This window comes from Phascolarctos cinereus, unplaced genomic scaffold (assembly GCF_003287225.1).
Source record: "Phascolarctos cinereus isolate Bilbo 61053 unplaced genomic scaffold, phaCin_HiC Scaffold_9;HRSCAF=440, whole genome shotgun sequence".
Taxonomy (NCBI): domain Eukaryota; kingdom Metazoa; phylum Chordata; class Mammalia; order Diprotodontia; family Phascolarctidae; genus Phascolarctos; species Phascolarctos cinereus.
The window spans coordinates 248,836,382-248,854,859 of NW_027556402.1; the positions used below are offsets into that span (position 1 = coordinate 248,836,382).

The following is an 18,478-nucleotide window of genomic DNA, read 5'->3' on the forward strand; positions in this document are numbered from 1 at the left end:
ACAGGCCGCGCTCATGCATATTCATGAGATGGCCAACGCCAGCCTGAAACGCCCCCGGGCGGAGCGCGGCAGCCCAACCTCGGCGGGAGGAGGGCGCGTGGGCTCCGCCTTCACCGCCATTATTCATGAATATGTAAACGAGGGCCGCGCCCGGGCACTCGGCCTTCACCCCGCGACTGACGCAACTAGGCCGCCTAAAAGGCTTAAGACGGGGCGGGGACCACCGAGGCGACAGGCTAGAGCGTCCCCGGCTGAGACAGAACGTGGAGTCCGGCCCCGCGGCCCCAAACTCGGAGCGGCACAATAGAGAGGAGCCTTCTGCCCCTTCAGAGCGGTTTCCAGCCGCGAGGCGGCCCGAGGCCTCCCAGAAGCGCCCGGAGCGGGCAGCCCCTCCGCGAGGCACCCTCGAGGCCGCCGCAGCCGCAGCCGTAGCCGCAGCCGCAGCCGCAGCCTGCGCTTTACACAGGCAGAAACTGAGTCCCCGGCCCCCCGCCACCCCGGCCAGGGTCACGGAGACAATAAACAGACACAAGCCTGTAATTTGGGCAGTGCAAGTGCCGTGATTCCCGAGGGGCAGGACCCCAAAGCTGCCTCTTCCCTCTGGGCTGCAGGCTCCCCCTGTTTCATCTTGCCTGGCACACAGTAGGCCCTTTAAGCAAACCCTGGAGAGTAACGCCGTCAAGCAAGTTCACTCAACTCTCTTGGGACCGTAACGGAGTTCTCCTGGGCAGCTGATCCTGGAGGTCCAGTGCAGACGAACGGATCTGGAAGGCCCGAGTTCAAATGTGCCTCAGACACGGTGACCCTGGGCAAGTCCCATCAGCCCAACGAGGATCCTAGCACCCATCTCCCAGGGGGATGTTTGAAAAGCGTCTGCAAACCCTAAGGCCCATTATGAACAGCAGCCATTCTTACCGTTGACAGAATGGGAAAAGCATTTGGAATCGGAAGCCCAGGGGCTGCATTCTGGCCCTGCCACATCCGATCTGTAGACCTTCCCTAAATCCCAAGAGGATAAAGTTGTGATGGCCCCTGGAAGCCACTGCCTTTAGCCTAAGCCCCCTCATTTTACAGATGGGGAAGCAGGACCCAGATCTGCTGCGTGATCTGGAGGGTTAAGTGGGAAAGGGCCAAGCCTCAGATGGGGCTCTGACTCCAAACCAGGTCGGTCCTCGTGCTGTATCCCACATGTTCCCAAGTGACTTGCCCTCTAAGAAAGGATTTGGACACATCAGTGATTCTCAACCTGGCTTCTATGAGCTTGAATGTGTATTACATATGAATATAGAACAGTACATATATATACTTGTATGTGTATTACATACGAATACATAACAGTACATTATATATATATACATATGTGTATATATATATATACATAAAACTTTAAAAAACATTATTTCCTTTGTAATTCCTGGCATGTGAACACATTACTCCAAGAAGTCCATCCACGGATTCACCACACTGCCCAAGGGGTTTGTGAAACAAAGGTTTTTGAACTAGATGACAGATTTATCTTTAAGTATCTGTACATAAATCTTGTGGTTACACTCAATGAAAAGTTCCATGACCAGGTTCAACATAGGGCCGGTTCAGATTTCACTGGTAAAGGGCACTCTCAATGAGAAAACTCTACCAACAGCAGTCACCACTGTAGTTTTATGACTTACCCAGGGTCACACAACCAGTATGTGCTAGAGGCAGGTGTTGCTGGCTCCAATCTCTTAACTATGCGGTGTTGCCGATTCGATACACGAGGGCATGATATGCAGACCCACGAACCCTCCTGCATATCAGATGCTACACACTCCTTGCCTGATAATGGTTCTGTACCACTTGGTGCACCTACCTCTTCAAGCTCAGGTTTCCTCAGCCCACGTTACAGGAGGCCACTCAATCCTGATTTAATTATCTCACGCCTAGAGACCACTGCGGCTCACAGGTGATTATGTATGGAGCCAAGAGCTCAAATACAGCCTAGATAATGGAGCAGGATGGCTGGGGAATCTTTCCTAATCAAATCAGTGGCCACTTCCCCCAATCTCAGGTGGTTCATCCTGGGAGCAAGGGATGAAAACAATCACTCAGACGGGAATGAAAGGGAATGTACCCAAGACTGGATTCCCGGCCATGGCATACCCATCCAACCAACAGGGATGAAGGGAGTGAGCTTGCTGCTTAAGCTGAAAATAGCAGTATCCTAGGCAAAGGAACCAACAGGGTTGAGGAGGTCCATTTGAACACGGCTGTTAAAGTCACTTTGCTTTATTAAATCTTTTTTTTTGTGACTTCCACTGACCAGAAATACAAAATAAAAATAGAAATAGGCCCCAGCAAGGGGCTACAAGGCTGACCCTGTGTGTGGCCCCTGCTGCAGCATCCCAAGAATTGCCAAGGGACGGAGAAGGGATCAGCTGGCAGTACCGTGGAGAGGAGAGCCGGGGTGAAGCTTTTAGGTCCCACATAACCTGTGCTCCAACCTTCACTTTCTTCCCAAATTCAACTGTGTCATCCCTGTCAAGCAGCACAGAAAATAAACCCTCCCTGCCCAGTCACTCAAGTCCACAGATCAAGGAGGGCTGCACTTTAAACTGAGTCCAGGGATTATTTCTCAGTTTGGGGGCTGCTGGTAGCAGGGTATGGATGGAAACTGTAGACTGGGGGGGGGGGGTTGGAGAGTGACAGCAGAGAAGAAAGTGCTGCTTTCTCTACTCCTCATCTGAGCCGGATCCTGATTCTTCCGAGCTGGGAGGTGTGCTGGCCAGTTCCTCCTCTTCTTCAGAATCCTGGAGGGACACAGAGGGGACCATGGAGGCAAGGTTTACAAACTCAGTCGCCCAAAGCACCACTTCTTCAAAATGCCACACACAAAGTCAGCCCTCCCGATGGAGAACTCTTACAGCTCCCCTTCCCAATCCCACTGCCTCAATCTTTCTCTCTCCTCCATCTCTTGCCCTCACACGAGGGGACTTGAACAGACATACTGATGTTCCGTCAAATACTGTAGTCCTCAATCCTCTCATTCCCAAGACTTCCTCTACTCCACCTTAGCCTCACATGGAGGTCAAATCCTGGAACCCAGAAGTATTCCACTTCATCGTGCACTTCCTCATCCTGCAAGATCCCATCAGTTGGCATGCTTCGCTCCTCAATTACCCTCTGCCCCACTGACTGGAGGGTGGGGCCATCAACTCCAAAATTTCCACTTAAGGAGAGAGTTCAGTTCAGAATACGACATTTCTCAACCTGGCTGCACTACCCTAGGGTTTCTCAGACTTTCCCATCATGCTGCTGCCCCACACACATTTCAACCTTTAACATGCTGTCTTTCCCCATTAAATAATAAGCTCCTTGAAGCTGGGAAATGCCTTTTTTTTCCTTTCCATATTTTTATTCTTAGCACACTGCCTGGCACATAGTAGTAAGCACATAATAAATATTTAATGACTGACTGATTGCTGCTCTAGGCAGAAGATTCTCAAATCTCTATATATCCAACACTCATCTCTTTCCTGAGTTAATCCCATCACCAAGGGCCTGCTGGATATCTCAAACAGGTTGGAAGATGCTCCATTTCCCACCCCCCACCCCCACCCCCATGAAACTATCCTCTTATCCAAAGCTTCTGAACTTCCCTGCTACAGTCAAGGGCACGACCATCCTCCGTCACTGAGGCTCAAAGCCCTAGCCTCATATCAACACTTCCTGCCTCAAGCCTCTCCCCACTCCAGTCCATCCTCACACAGCTGCCAAAGTGACTTTTCTGACTGTGTTCCCAGCTCAGTGAGCTCCACATAAAAATTCTTCTGTTTTGCAATTAAAGTCCTTCATAACCTGGCCCTTTCATACATTTCCAATCTTCTGACTTTTCTCCCCTCCACGTAGTCTACGCTCCAGCAAAGTTGGCCTACCATCAGCTCCACAAACAGGACACTGCCCTGGCTGCCTCTGGGCCCAGGCTGGCACCCAGGCCTAGAATTCTGATCCCTGCACCTCTTCATTCCCCTCCCTTTCTTTAGCTCAAACCCCACCCTCTGCAGGGAAACCTCTCCTTTCCAAAGCTCCTCCTGCCTTCCCTCCTCAGATCACCTTCCATCTGCTCTGTAGATACCTCGTACATCTAGTTACTTATTTCTCTGCTGGCTCTCCCCACTCAACGTCAGCTTTCAGGAGAGGGGTGGGTTTTTGCCTCTTTTCACAACCTACCACTTAGATCAAGGCTGACCGAAGACTTCATCGATGGGGAAAGCTCCACGCTAGGCCTCCACCATCCACCCAGACCCCACAAGCCCCTTGTCTGTCCTACCTCACTCCTCCTCCTCTTCTTTTTGCTCTTGTTCTCGCCTGAAGAACTCTCATCACTTGACACAAATTCTCTGCTCTTGAAGCTCTCACTCAGCTGTTTGGATGAAGACTTGGACGAGCCTTTGGAAGGGGTGGATTTTTTCTCCACCTTCACCTTTCCTTTCTTCTTCTTCTTTGACTTATCCCTGTAGACAATATGGCTTAAGACTGGAAGCTCCTACCACCCCTATCATCCCCGAAGTCAAGTCCTCGGCATTTCCTCACCCCTTTTAAAGTTCGCCAGGACCCAGGAACACAGAAGACCTTTTCCTAACCCCATCCCTGTCTCCTAATTCCTAACACCTAAGTGTTTTACACACTAGTTTCTCTCCAGCAAACAGCAACACTGCCTGCCACACTCCCCTGCAGATTTTTCCCTCCAACCCATCCCAGCTCCCATTCAGACTTCTTCAGTGTCATGAAGGTGGAAGAAGGGGCTATACTTCAACTGAGTCCTACAATTTTCCCTGAGGACTGGCTCTGGGTTCATCCTTTGTCCAAACACTCCCTTATCTCTTATTACACTTATGTGAGCCCATGGCCTATTTTCTGCCGCCCTCTCCCAGCAGAACCTAAGTCCCCTGAAAGCAAGTGGCATGTCATTTGTTTAATCTTTGTGCCCCCCCACACCTTGAGGTGCATTACACACAGTAGAGACCTAGGAAGTACGTGCTGGATTTGCATTTGTTGAAATGTGGAGCCCGAAGCTCAACAGGGATCCCCACTGCATCAAGGCCATGTCAGGAATGTCACCCAACCTCTGAAATCTTCCAATGGGGGGAAAGCCACTACCCCCCAAGGCAGTCCCCCCACCCCCCACTAAGTGTTTGGGAGTTCCTCCTTTCTTGGAGCCAGACTGCCTCCCTGAAACCTCCACTCATCGCTCCTGGTTCTGTCCTCAGGGCCAAACCTAATTTTCTCTCTTCCACGTTACTTAAATAAAGTGATTGCTGCCTTTCTACCCTCCTCCCTTTTCCTGGCAGGCTACAGCAGTCTCACTATCGTGTTCACCCTCAACTGGGGACACTCCTTCCAGTGCCCAGAGTCAATACTTACTTCCTGTAAGAAGACTCAGCTCGGCCCCCTTCACTGTATTCCTTCATGGCCTTCTCATATTCCCTCTTGGCCTCCTCAGCCTTTCGGTCCCATTCCTATCACGCCACCCAAAAAACACATATAAGCAACAGAGAGACGGTCCCTATCCACCAGACGCAATCTTCCTCTCCCTGGAGGCGTCTTCCCAGCACCACTTGATCACAGCCCGCCCAGGAAACGAGTTCCCAGCCACGCTCGCCCTGCGGCTGTGCTGCTGCTCCTTACCTCCTTCTCTTTGCTCATCCCCTTCCAGATCTCGCCTGCTTTCCTAGAGAGATCAGTGATGCTGATGCCTGGGTGGTCTGACTTGATCTTTTCCCGACTAGCATTAAGCCACAACATGTAGGCAGACATGGGCCTCTTCGGAGCATTGGGATCTTTGCCCTTCTTACCCTAGTGGAGTAGGGGAAAGGCCAAGCGTGTTCATTTACCCCAAACCCCAAGTGGTACCACCTCCCTTGGACTCCAAGGTGTCCCACAGGGAGATTCCTGAAAGAAGAGACCCGTGGATAAGAGGTCCCTTTCCTTCCAACAGAAGTTCAGCTCCCCTGGGTACAAAAAGGGCTTGACCTAATTGTATTCTCCCACAAGCTAATCCTAACTATGAGGAGGGGAAGCTGCAAGAAGACAACCAGCCCCCTGCCTTCATTCTTGACTACAGAAAGAAGCTTCTGTTGGGAACCGGAAGGGATCATCAGTGCTCTCCCTGTCTTCTTTGGCTGGAAACCATCAGATGGGGGAGGACAGTCCTCACCTCCACAGGCTTCTTCCGGGATTTTCGTTCCTTGACGATCTTAGCTTTCTTGGCCAGTTTCTTCTTCTTTTCATCCCTGTCGCTGTCACCCTCATTACTGGAGGAGCTGGCAGAGGCATTGCTGTCAAACCTGGTGGGAAGAGAAAGCTTAGAAAGGAAAGGAGAAGCAGGGAGGGAGGCCAAGAGGAATCTCACCTCCCCAGCCCTGACCCTGCCAGGTCACCTGAGGAGCCAGAAAAAGCAGTGGGAAAGCCTTCCATTCTCAAGCTCCTCACAGTCCTTTAACCTCTCCATCTGTGTGGACAGGATGTGCTCCTTACTATTCATGTGACCCAAGGAAAGTCACCTAGCCCATCCCCTAGGCCTCAGTTACCTGTCTGTGAAAAGAGAAAGCTGGACTGGACAAAGTCCCTTCTAGCTTTAAAATCTCTGATTCTTTTCCAGATTAACTGATATGACAGGGACGGGACGGGGACAGGGACGTAATTGTAATGGGACCCTATTCTCTTTGTGATTATGTCCTAACCCAACCTCCAACCTCAACACTCAGCCTGACGGTACACATAGGCTGGAGATCTACTAGTTACTACTCCAGCCTCCTCATTTTGAAGATACAGAAGCTGAGGACCACAGGGGGTCATGATTTCCCAAATGCATAGGGGCATCACACAGAAAAGTCTGGATCTGAATTCAGCTCCCCCAAATCCAGTTCTCTCTCCACTTCCACACAGCCTTATGACTGGTCTCTTTTCAGGAGGATTACTTCAGACCCAAACCCCAAACGTGTGAGGTCCTTTCACACTACTGGTCACTTGCTAGAAGCTAGGACAAAGAATATGTAGACATCTGCCAAGCCCAGAGATATCCCATATCCGGCAGTGCCCAAACTCACTCCTCTGCAACGTCATCTTCCTCATCCCCAGGGTTGAATGACTCATCTGCAACAGAGCGAGAGGGCACCTTAGTGTGTGCTGGCCTGGAGCGGATACCAACCACCCCGAGCCCCGTCCCCAGTGCAGCCAGGCAGGGTTGGCTATCTCAGGCTCCCTTATCTCAACCCAAGGTGCTCACCAGTCTCGTCTCCTGAGTCGTCACTGCTGTCATTGGCATTCTCCTCACGGATCTTGCCCTCTTCCTTCATCCGCTCAAGGTAGGCATCATGCTGATCTTCATCTGAGTCAGCATACTCATCATAGCTCGGATTAATGCCCTGGAAAAAGGAGAGGGAAGAATAAGGACCAGTTCATCACCTCCCCAAAACCCCTACACTCACTAGCACACTTAAGAGATTTCCCAGCATGCTTGTGAGTAACATCAAATGAGCAGCTCCCAGGAAATCCCAGTATCAAAACCTCCACACACAACTAGCATGCAGGGCCTAGGGCCCAGGCACTTCCTGTCCTCTGAGTTAGAGTAGACTAAGCCTCTCCCAGCCCCGTGGAGGGCTCATGCTTGGTTAAGTAGGCTAAACCACAGCCATGCTGAGGAAACCTGCACCAGGAGGAAGGGGGAGAGGGGTCACACGCACCTCTTTTTTCTATAAGGGTAAGGAGAGAAGAAAAAGTGAAAAAGTTGCCAGACTGACCATCACCCCTACCCCAGCACAAGAGGTGTCAGGATAGCAGATGTCATATGGGTACCTCTTTCAATCCTCGGTTTTTGATGTTGAGTTTCTTGGCATTCACAAAATCAAACAGCTTCCCGTACTCCTCCCTACAAGGAGAGTGCTTAGAATGATACTACGGCTGGCTGGAGAGCCAAGGGAAGAAGGCCACAGGGTTCTAAAACTTATGAACTCAAAAGGACTGTAAGAGACCATCTAATGTAACCCCATGGCCAGTCCCAAGCTGCTCCCTTCCCCAAAAGTCCATCTTCTTATCACCGATATCCTCTAGACTCTAGTCAGGTCACACCAAGATCTTAAAAGAATGAAAACCATGTATTACCCAAAGAGTAGAGGAGAGACAAACTATGGGTATAAGCAGCTGCAACATGCCACAATAAAACCAGAAATAGAGAAAGTCAAATTAAGTGACATCATTAAGACAATGTACAATCAGAAATGAGGTGGGCCCTTGGAGAATAAGAAGGGATGGGAAGTCTGAGTGTTGCATTAAGTATTCATGAAAAAATTTAAAAAGGAAGACATCTATCAAGCTGTTTATGGAAGAAAAGTGGACAAGAATCTAAGGATGAAAAGACATGGATGGGAAGTATTTTGTCAACGCCAGGAAAAGGATGGGGTCAAGGGATGGGTATCAATCAGAGCACACAGGACAGGAAGTGAAAGGGGTGCTCACCTCTCAATACTGCTGAAGGTATACTGTGTACCCTGCTTTGTCTCAATTTCAAAGTCAAAGGAGCGAGTAGTGGTAGTGCCACGGGCAAAATTGACGAAGGAGATCTCATCAAATCGGATATGTACAGGTGGCTTATGTACATAGATGAAGCCCCGCTCCAGTGGGTACAGCAGTCCTGAGCTGGCCTTGTAGGAGCAGGTGATGCACTGGGCCCCTGAATGCCTGGCATGGGAGGAAGAGGTGCCGAGTCAGTGACGGGTATTATCCAGACTCAGGAAAGAGCAAGACCTACAAATAGCACAACCCTGCTGGCCAGGAGAGATAATACTCATTGGCACCTGTGGTTAATTTAACTGTGTCCCCAGTTATTCTTATTTTACTCCTCCATTAGAATGTAAGCTCCTTGAGGACAAGGAGATACATACATACATACATACATACATACATACATACATACATACATACATACATATATATATATATATGTATGTGTGTGTATATATATATATATGTGTATCATTCTCACCTTTCTTTATATCCCTCATGCATGCACAGTGCCTGGCACAAACCATGTAGTAACTGACAATAATTCAACAGAACCAACCACAGAACCACGGAGAGAAAAGGGGACCCCGCACACACTCACAGGTGGCAATGAGTTTCGCCAACCATGCCCCTCCCATCTTACAGCATCTGTTTACGATATTTTTCTGTTACAACCACCTTACAAGGTGGCCACAGTCTCATGACTCCCGTGTCACAGATAAGAAAATCGACGCTCGGAAAGGCAGTGCTCTGGCCAAGGTCACAGTGTCAACGCCAGGCCCAAGCCTCGGCCTCCTGCCTAGCCAGGGCTGGGAGCCAGAGCGGTTCTGCCTCCCTCCTGCCATCTCTGCGTCTCACCCCTGGAAGTTGCCGGGCACTGTGATCTTGCGGTTCACTAAGGCTTTCATGACGCGGCTGACCATCTCGTAGAGGGACCCAGACATGTTCTTGGTAAGACGACCCTCAAAACGCTTCTCCACCTCATCCCTACAACCAGAAAACACAACTAATGAGACATCTCATTACCTTCAGTGGGCAAGGGGTCCTGACATGGCTCCCTAGCTTACTCATTCATGTTGAGGGTCAGTGAGATATCCTCATCCTTGGAGAAGAGAAGGATCAGGAAGTGATAACGGGTCTGGCCCTGCTTGATGGGCGGGTCTAGACTGATCTAAGAGAGACAAAGGAGACCGGGAGAAGGCCAAATTAAAGACTCCACAAACACAGGCTGATTGATCCCAGCAAGCCAGTACTGATGGAGGGCACAGACCCACCCAACTCCAACTCCAGCCCCAAACCCAGAAGAATCCTCTTCTCTAGATCCCGGAACTCACCACAAAGAACATTTGGCGCTGGTCCTTGTGAGGTAGTAGGAAAAGTCGTAACACGGTGGTATATGGGATTTTGTAATCGAAGGTCTTGCCATGGAGATGCAGGAAGGTGGGGTAGATGCGGATGTCGTAACGACCTCGGGGTGTCAAGCACTGCAACTCTCGGAAGATACAGATGGCATCTCCGGTCGCCTGGATCACATCTGCCTTGGACAGCACGTTCTGGGCAAAAGCCTGGGAAAGGGCAAACCTGCAATCAGATGCCAGCCCATTTCCCTGTACCCACCCAGACTGCTATCTGCCCCATCTCTCACCTCAACAGGGTCAACACCATCTTCCTGAGTGGGTGGCACGTAGAAGCGCACCTCCATCAGGGAGACCTCTGCATCATCGTTCTGGTGAAATTCTAGAGTCACCTCATTCTTGCCTGTGGTGCACTGGGATACATTACTGAGAGGGATCTCAAAGACCGGTTGCTCACCAATATCAAAAGACAGGAGCTGCCCTATGGAGGAACAACTATATTGTAAGTTCTGCTAAGATCTCTGATTTTCTCATCTCCCCTAAGCACTCAGTTCCCTCAGGGGCAACACTCGTTGGCCAACTGACTGAAAGTGGCAGAAGAGTCAGGAGTTAAAGTCAATCACAGACAGAAACTCTGAAACCTTTTTGATATAGATCATATAACTTTAGGAACTCCTAAATATTCCCCCACAATTCCAAGTCTCCTTCTGGACTCACCACCAAACTTTACTGTGCCCCAATTCCAGCCTTTCACACACAGGTCCTTCTCTACCAACTCCAAACGATAATGTGATTTGAAGAAATCTGATAGTTTCTCAAACTCCTGCAGGGGAGAGAAAAGATGCAATGAGCCTAGCTTAGTCCAGCCCTGATATGCTCTGCCCAGAAAATAATCAAATTAGTTTATTTTCATACCTCCAAGGCAACCTACGGTGGAAAAACTATGCTCCACTGCAAACCAAATAAGAACTTGCCCCTGGAAAACTGCACAGCAGGATGGAGTCACGTAGGGAGAACCAATATAATAAAAATGACTGCTACCTAAATTAATTTATTCTGTGCCATACCAATCAAACTACCAAAGGATTACTTTACAGAACTAGAAAAAAAATGAAATTAACCTGCAAAAATAAAAGGTCAAGGACCTCAAGGGAAACAGAAAAAAGAAGTGGAAAGAAGAGGGCCTGGCAGCACCAAATAGCCAACCATACTACAAAGCAGTAATCATCAAGACAAATTTAGTGCTGGTTAAGAAACACAGAGTAAAATCAGTAGAGCAGATTAGGTTCAACCACAAAGCAAACAAATCTATCAGCCCACTGCTTGATAATCCCAAAGACCCAAGCCATCGGACTAAGAACTCAGTGTGACCAAAAAGGAAAACTGAAAAGCAGTGGAGCAGAAACAAGGAGAGACCAGCTTGTCACACCATATACCATGATACACTACCATAACTTAGACATTAAGGAGGACATCACAAATAAATTAAAGGAATAAGAAAAAAATTACCTTTCAAAAAAAAAGAAAGAAAGAAAGTACTTTTCAGATCTATTGATTGGGGAAGAGTTCATGAACAAACAAGGGATAAAAAAAGCAAGGTAGCACAGTGAACAGAGTGGTAGAATAAGGAAGACATGAGTTCAAATCCAGCCTCAGTCACTTATTAGCTCTATCACCCTAGGCAAGTTACTTAATTTCTGACTGCCTCAGTTTCCACATCTGTAACCTGGACACAATAATAGCACCTGTCTCCCACTGTTGTGATGAGATTTGTATCTCATCAAATGAGACAGCATTTGTAAAGAGCTTTGCAAACCTTAAAGCACTATATAAATGCTAACATTATTATAAGGGATAAACAAAATGGGCACTTTTGATCATATAAAATTCAAAGGGTTTTGCACAAAACCAATGCAGCCATAATTAAAAGGGAAATATGTAACCAAAAGAAAAATCTTTGCAACAAACTTCACTGCTAAGGGTCTCAATTCTAAGAAACACAGGAACTGATTCAAATTTATAATCAATCAATAACATTTATTAAGCAGGCACACTGCTAAGAACTAGAGATTTAAAAAATGGCAAAAGATAGTCCCTGCCCTCAGGAAGCTCACAATCAAACAAAGGAGACGACAAATCCAACATCCAATCCAACCAATACACACAAACAAGCTCTACACAGGAAACACAGGAAATAATTAACAGAGGGAAGGCACTAGAATTAAAAAATGTTTTCAAAGGTTCACCAGAGGGGAATTTAGTTGGGACATAAAGGAAGTCAGGGGAACCAGTAAATGGAGATGAGAAGGGAAAGCGTCTCAAACGTGGCAGACAGTGAGAGAAAATGCCCAGAGCCAAGAGTTAGGGCGTATGTCATCAAACAGCAAGCAAGCCAATGTCACTGGACTGAAGAGTGCATGCAGGGAGGAAAGTGGAAACAAGGCTGCAGAGGCAGGGGAGGAACAGGTTACCCAAGTGCCATTCTCCAAATGAAAAATGGTCAAAGGATAGAAATAGGCAATTTTCAAGGAAAGAAATATAAGTTATTTACAGGAAAGCTGAAGGCAAAAACTGATCCAAATCACTAATAATTAGAGAAATGACAAAGTAACTCTAAGTTCCACTTCACACCTATCAAATCAACAAAGTTGACAAAAGAGAGAAATGACAGATGTGGGAGAGACTGAGAAAACAAGGCACATTAATGTACCGCAGACGGACATATGAATTGGACCAGCTGATCTGCAGCGCAATCTGGAACCATTCCCCCAAATCGACTAAACCCCGCTTTGATCCAGTCATACTACTACTAGGCCTATACTCCAGAGATGCAAGAAAGAGAAAAAGGACCTATCTATAACAGCCTTTGTTTGTTTGTTTGTTTGGTAATAGCAAAGAACCAGAAACCAGGGTGCACACCCATCGACTGAACAAATAAAGGCATATGAATATAATGAATACTAGTGTGCTAGAAGAAATGACAAACAGGATGGTTTCAGAGAAGCCTAGGAAGATTTATGATGCCGGGGAGACAGAACCATCAGAACAATTTACAGAAAAATGACACCCCCGTAAAAGAAAACAACTCTGAAAGCCGTAAGAGCTCTTATACATGCAACGACCAACTATGATTCCAGAGGACCGATGATCAAGCATGTTTCTGACCTCCTGTCAGGGAGCTGACAAGCTTAACATATTCTGGACACAGCCAAGAGAGGAATTTGTTTTGTCTGACTATGCATATTTGGTATAAAAGTTTTGTCTTCCTGTTTTACCCTCTCTGGGGATAGGGATAGAAAATGGACTTTGAAAAAAACAAACAAAGGGACTGAGTTACTGGGCAAAAACAAAACAGGAGAAAAAACGAACCTGACAAATTCACACAGCCCTGAAACTAAAAGCAAGGGAGGAGGTCCCAGAGGACTGTCCCACGGCCCCTGGAATTGTACAGTTACAGGATGACAAGCAAGAGCAGAGACTAGTTATCTCTGGAAGGAATTCAGGAACGACACAGACAGATGAGATGGTTTCAGTTCGAATGGGCTCAGTGGCGGTACAGGAGAAGGGGGCAGGAAGAAGAGCAGATCTCACCGATTCCCGGAAGCCATCATACTTATAGAAGTGGCCGTTCTTAGTAAGAAGCTTGAGGCCGTGGCCCAGTGCCACCCGTCGCCAGATGCCCTCAGTCAGCTCCCCAGCCTGAATGTTGTCCACTTTGCCTGTCTTACTATTTTTGAAGATGATACCTTGGCGGCTCAACCGAAGACGACCATCATTCTGCGGGAGAAAAAGACCAAAACGTTCAGAGAAGATATCCACAAAACATGCTCTGGCTTCCCGTCACCCTGACACTCACCCCCAGGTGTCAGCAAGCTGCTCAGAAAACAAAGGTATATAGTAGATAAATTTGAGGAACTATGGGAAAAGCACCAGACTGAGAGCAGGAAGCCTAGTAGCTTTTAGCCCTGGCTCTCCCACTATGACCCAGAACAAGCCAATTCTACTTTGTGACCCTCAGTTTTTTCACCTGTAAAATGAGGGGGTTGAACTAGGTAAGCTGTAAGGGTTCTTTCTGCCTCTAAGAGCCTATAATTCCACGTCTTCTCCACAAGTATATTATCACAGTGCTAGTTAAAAAACAAACAAACAAAACACCCAGAAACACAGATTAAAAAATTATCAAGAGTGCCAGCCTCCCTGTGGAAAGAGATTATTCCTCTCTCCTTGTTCCTAGGGTATCATGCCATTTAAATACTCCCCCTACTTTGACTAAAAAGCCAATCTTTTCTTACCATAGAACCTTTCACCTCCTGGTAGATATCATTGAATTCCAAAGTCTCTGCCATGCTGAACCGGCCCCTGCTGCCCCAGCACCAGACAACAGGAAACTAAATAGAAAGCTCGAGGAAGATGCTGCTTTCAAAGAGGTGATCTAGCCAACAGAAGGCTACTGGGATCTGGAGACAAAAAAAAAACTAGAAAGTGATAAGGCAAATGAAAGTATGATATGCAAACGGTAAGTAGTTACTTAATAAATGTTTGTCCAATACTCCACCTCAATCTCTTAGTAGGGAGACAGAGATCAGGATCCCTAAGGCCGCAGTGCAAGGAAGGAGGGTTTAACTGAGCCTCTAGGAAGACAGGCTGTGGGAATCCTAGGACTGAGGGTGGCAGGCGGTGCTCTGTAGCTGGGGAATCCTAAATAAGGGTATCTACTGAGACGGGGCAAAGCAGCACTCCTTGAGGCTCCAAGGGAGCAAACAGGCCTATTCTTAGCTATAAGCTTTTTTTTGTCCCTCGGGGATTGGAGTTAAGTGACTTGCCCAGGGTCACCCAGCTGCCCCAAACAGGCCTGCTCTTGCCCTGCTCCCCGACTACCTACCATTCTGCAGAACGGAACTGGGGAGGCTCCGCTGAGGGGCCACCTCCTCCAGGAAGTCTTTCCTGGTCCCTGGGACCCCACTTCCCCCCGGGAGAACAGACCGGCTGAGAACCAGGCACATGGGGTGCCCATTGCCAGTCCCCCCGCCTGCCACCACCGGCCCCCAGCTGCGCACAATGACCTGACCGGGCTCCCTCCTACACGAGGGTCCCCGGCCCTGGGGCCTCGGGACTGCTCCCCAGAGGAGGGGCACCGACGGGCAAAGGCCAACCGCCAAAGGGGCAGCGACCCCGGCCAACGCCGGCTGAGCGCCTCGGGCCCGAGCTCGGCCGCGGGGCCGGGACCAAGGCCCCCGCCCCCTCCCCGGCACGGCAACGAACGAGAGCGTGGGGAGCCCGAAACCCTGCCCCTCCCCCACGTTGCCCCTGGCTCCCCACCTCGGGGCCCTCGAGCCCCCTCCCCGATCTACCAAGGGCCCCTTCTTCGCTCCCCCACCTTCTCCCTCCTCCCTGGTGTTTCCTCTCTTCCCCCCTCCCCTCCCCCCACCTCTGGGCCCCCCCCACACCCACGCAGGATTGTTGCCGCTCGCCCCCCGTCCCCCCGCCCCGCGTCTCACCTCCTCAATCCCGGGTTCCCCCAGGGGGCACGGACATGGACACGGGGGGGCCTCGGGGGGGGGGGTCCTCGGTCGGGCTCGGGGGCGGGGGCTCCGGGATCAGGATCTTTTCCCGCGTGCGCAGCCCCGGCTCCCGCCACCGGAAGCGACGCTGCCATAGAGAGGACGAGCAGGCTAGAGGGACCCCGGAGCGTCTCTGCTGGCCCGCGGCGACACCATAGAGAGGCGGGAGGACTGCGGGAGGGAGGGAGGCGGGGCTGGGGGCGAGGGGAACGCTGTCGTGACCTTGGACCTGCACGTGCGTGTCACGGCCCCCGCCGCGGGGGAGCGCCCTGGAGGGCCTGCGGGTCCGGGGTGGGTGGGCGCCTTGCGTCGGGGCGGGCTGCGTGCGGGCGCTGTAGGCGTTTGTGTGCAGTGTGTGCGCCCATCTCCACACCTGCAGGTGTGTGCAAGCCCTCGTCCTCCCACGGGGCCCGGCCCGGCGTGCGCAGCTGGGTGCTAGCAGGAGGAACCCCCAGACTAGAGGTGGAAGCGCTCCGTTCAGATCCCGGCTGTCGTACCCACCAGGCGTGGGACTTTGCGCAAGGCCCTTCACCCGTCCCTGACACTACTTCGTCCTCTGTAGAATAAAGGGGGTCGCCGGGTGATCCAGGTTCGAAGTTCCTCCCAGCTGTAAGCCCTCGGATCTGTACAATGATGCCCCGGGCTGACGAAGCCCTCGTTTCCCCCAAATCTCCCACCCGCTAGAGGTCCTCAGGAAGAGCGGGTGTGGCCCCTTGGATAACGTGTTCCCCAGGTGTGGGTGGGGATCGGCCCTGAGGTTGTCCCACGGTCGACTGCCCCGCCCCGCCTGCTAAGTAGGTAAGAGTCTCTGGATGCTGGACCCCGGGACCACAAGATTCAGATCTACCCAGGCCAATCTCTCTTTCCACTCCGTTTTACATATGAAGAAACTGAGGCCCGGAAAGGGCCGATGGAGCGAGTTCGCAGCCGACTTCCCGCTACCCCAAAGCGTGGAGCTGTAGCTTTTAGAAGCGCAGACGCGCTGTCTGTCCTCCCGAACTCCCATCCATAATCACAATCCATATACTCCCCGTGGAGAGAGGCAAGCGAGCAGATTTCAGTGTCGGGTTCGATCTCCGGTGTCAGGTTCACGGTGGAACCAGAACTGATTTGGCAGCTCTCGGGATAGCAGCAGCCAGAAGCAATCCCTGTTTCCACAGTCCCTGGGTGCAGCTCCTACCCACTCATTCCTAGCGCAGGACAGGGAGGGGTCTTAGGAGACTGTCTGATGGTGCAGAGCTAAGTGCTTCCCACCAGACTTGTAGCCTACAGGAACATGATAATGATAATAATAATAATAATAATAATAATAAATGTGTATGGCTTCCATGTAAGCTGTTGTTGTGGAGTCATGTTTGACTCTTTGTGATCCCATTTGGGATTTTCTTGGCAAAGATACTGGAGTGGTTTTCCATTTCCTTCTGTAGCTCATTTGACAGATGAGAAAACTGAGGCAAACAGGGTGAAGTGACTTGCCCAGGGTCACACAGCTGGTAAGTATCTGAGTCTGGATTTGAACTCTGCTCTTCCTGACTCCAGGTCCTGACCTTTATCCACTGCACCACATATATCACCCCACCCCACCCCCAATATAAGAACGCTGGATTTGGAATAAGAGGACCAGGGTACAAATCTCAATTCTGCCATCTAAAACCTGTGTAAGATTACACAGGGCAAATCCCTTCTCCCAGGGCCTCAGTTTCCTCTTCTATTAAATTAGGAAATTAGACCAGATGACATCTAAGGCCCTACCCAATGCTGATCCCGCAATCTAAGAAATAAGAAAATCATTTCACCGAGGTTAAGGGACTTGGCCAATGTCAAACGATCCAATAAGATTCAAAGTTAGAATTTGAACCCAGGCCTCCTGCATCTGTGCCCAATGTCCTTTCCACTGAACCACACCATCCTTCTGACAGTGTCCGTTAACGTGATTTTCTACTGGGCACATTTGAGAATATCAGACCATAGCTTTCAAGCTAGAAGGCACCTTAGTGCCATCTAGCCCCGATCCCTCATTCTGTAGATGAGAAACTTGCCCAAGGCCACCTAGTTGAGAAACATCACAGCTGGCATTCAAACTCAGATCCTCTGATTTCAAATCCAGTGTCCTTTACTTGTAGACAGGATGCAGGAGTCCAGAGCTGGGACTGCTACCCACAATGCAAATCGTGGGACACCTCTGGGTATAACGATTCACATTTATTCAGCCCTCTAAGGTTTGCAAAGTCCTTCCCCAGCAAGCTGCCTGGGTGGCTAGAGAGATATGAATATCATTTAGACATTACAGAGAACGTAAGTGAAGCCTCATTTTCTTTAATTATTTTTTATGTATTATATAGTTTATATATTCACACACATGTTTATGTATTTCATATTTTTATATATTTACATATATTATTTATATTTCCCCCAATTACATGCTAAAACAATTTTTAACATGTTTTTTAAAGTTTTGAGTTCCAAATTCTATCCTCCCCTCCACAGTAAGCAGATATAGGTTATACGTGTGCGTCATGTAAAACATTTCCATATTAATAATTTTGTACAGGAAGACACAAATAAAAGAAAAAGAATGAAAGAAAGAAAGTGGAAAAACAGCATGCTTCAGTCTGTATTCAGCCAATGTCAGTTCTTTCTCTGAAGGTGGGTAGTATGCTGCATCGCTAGTCCTTTGGAAGTGCTGGATGATCGTTATTGCTGAGAATAGCTAAGTTATTCACAGTCTATCATCGTACAGTGTCGCTTGGTGCTGCGTACAACATTCTCTTGGTTCTGTTCACTTTGCAGCAGCTCATGTAAGTCTTTCCAGGTTTTTCTGAAATCATCCTAATTGTCATTTCTTTTTTTATTATTATTAATTTATTTATTTTTAGTTTTCAACATTCACTTCTGTAAGCTTTTGAGTTTTAAATTTTCTCCCCCTCCGTCTCGTCCCTCTTCCCCAAGACCGCATGCAATCTGCTAGAGGCTCTATACATATATTCATATTAAGCATATTTTCACATTTTCATGTTGTAAAAA

At 49.1% G+C, this 18,478-nt stretch overlaps 1 protein-coding gene across 1 annotated transcript; it reads right to left on the reverse strand.

The window, feature by feature from the left end:
- Positions 1-2,249: 2,249 nt before the first annotated feature.
- SSRP1 (structure specific recognition protein 1) lies at positions 2,250-15,531 on the reverse strand. Its single transcript, XM_020974574.2, has 17 exons — positions 15,392-15,531; positions 14,186-14,350; positions 13,485-13,670; positions 10,611-10,716; positions 10,184-10,374; positions 9,873-10,103; positions 9,606-9,709; positions 9,397-9,525; positions 8,494-8,715; positions 7,834-7,906; positions 7,265-7,403; positions 7,086-7,131; positions 6,194-6,323; positions 5,665-5,832; positions 5,401-5,495; positions 4,307-4,490; positions 2,250-2,786 (listed from the first exon to the last, which is right to left on the reverse strand). Exons 2-17 carry the CDS (start codon positions 14,237-14,239, stop codon positions 2,709-2,711), a joined length of 2,136 nt encoding a protein of 711 aa, XP_020830233.1. The 5' UTR covers positions 14,240-14,350; positions 15,392-15,531; the 3' UTR covers positions 2,250-2,708.
- Between the last annotated feature and the right edge of the window lie 2,947 nt (positions 15,532-18,478).

Bases quoted from the DNA above. Each gene is read 5' to 3' on its own strand.
- SSRP1 (XM_020974574.2), bottom strand. From the start codon at position 14,239: ATGGCAGAGACTTTGGAATTCAATGATATCTACCAGGAGGTGAAAGGT. The intron at 7,404-7,833 runs GTACCCATATGA...TCCTTTTTCCAG, and splicing joins AAAACCGAGGATTGAAAGAG to GGCATTAATCCGAGCTATGA. The intron at 6,324-7,085 runs GTGAGTTTGGGC...TCTTCCCACCAG, and splicing joins GAAGATGACGTTGCAGAGGA to GTTTGACAGCAATGCCTCTG.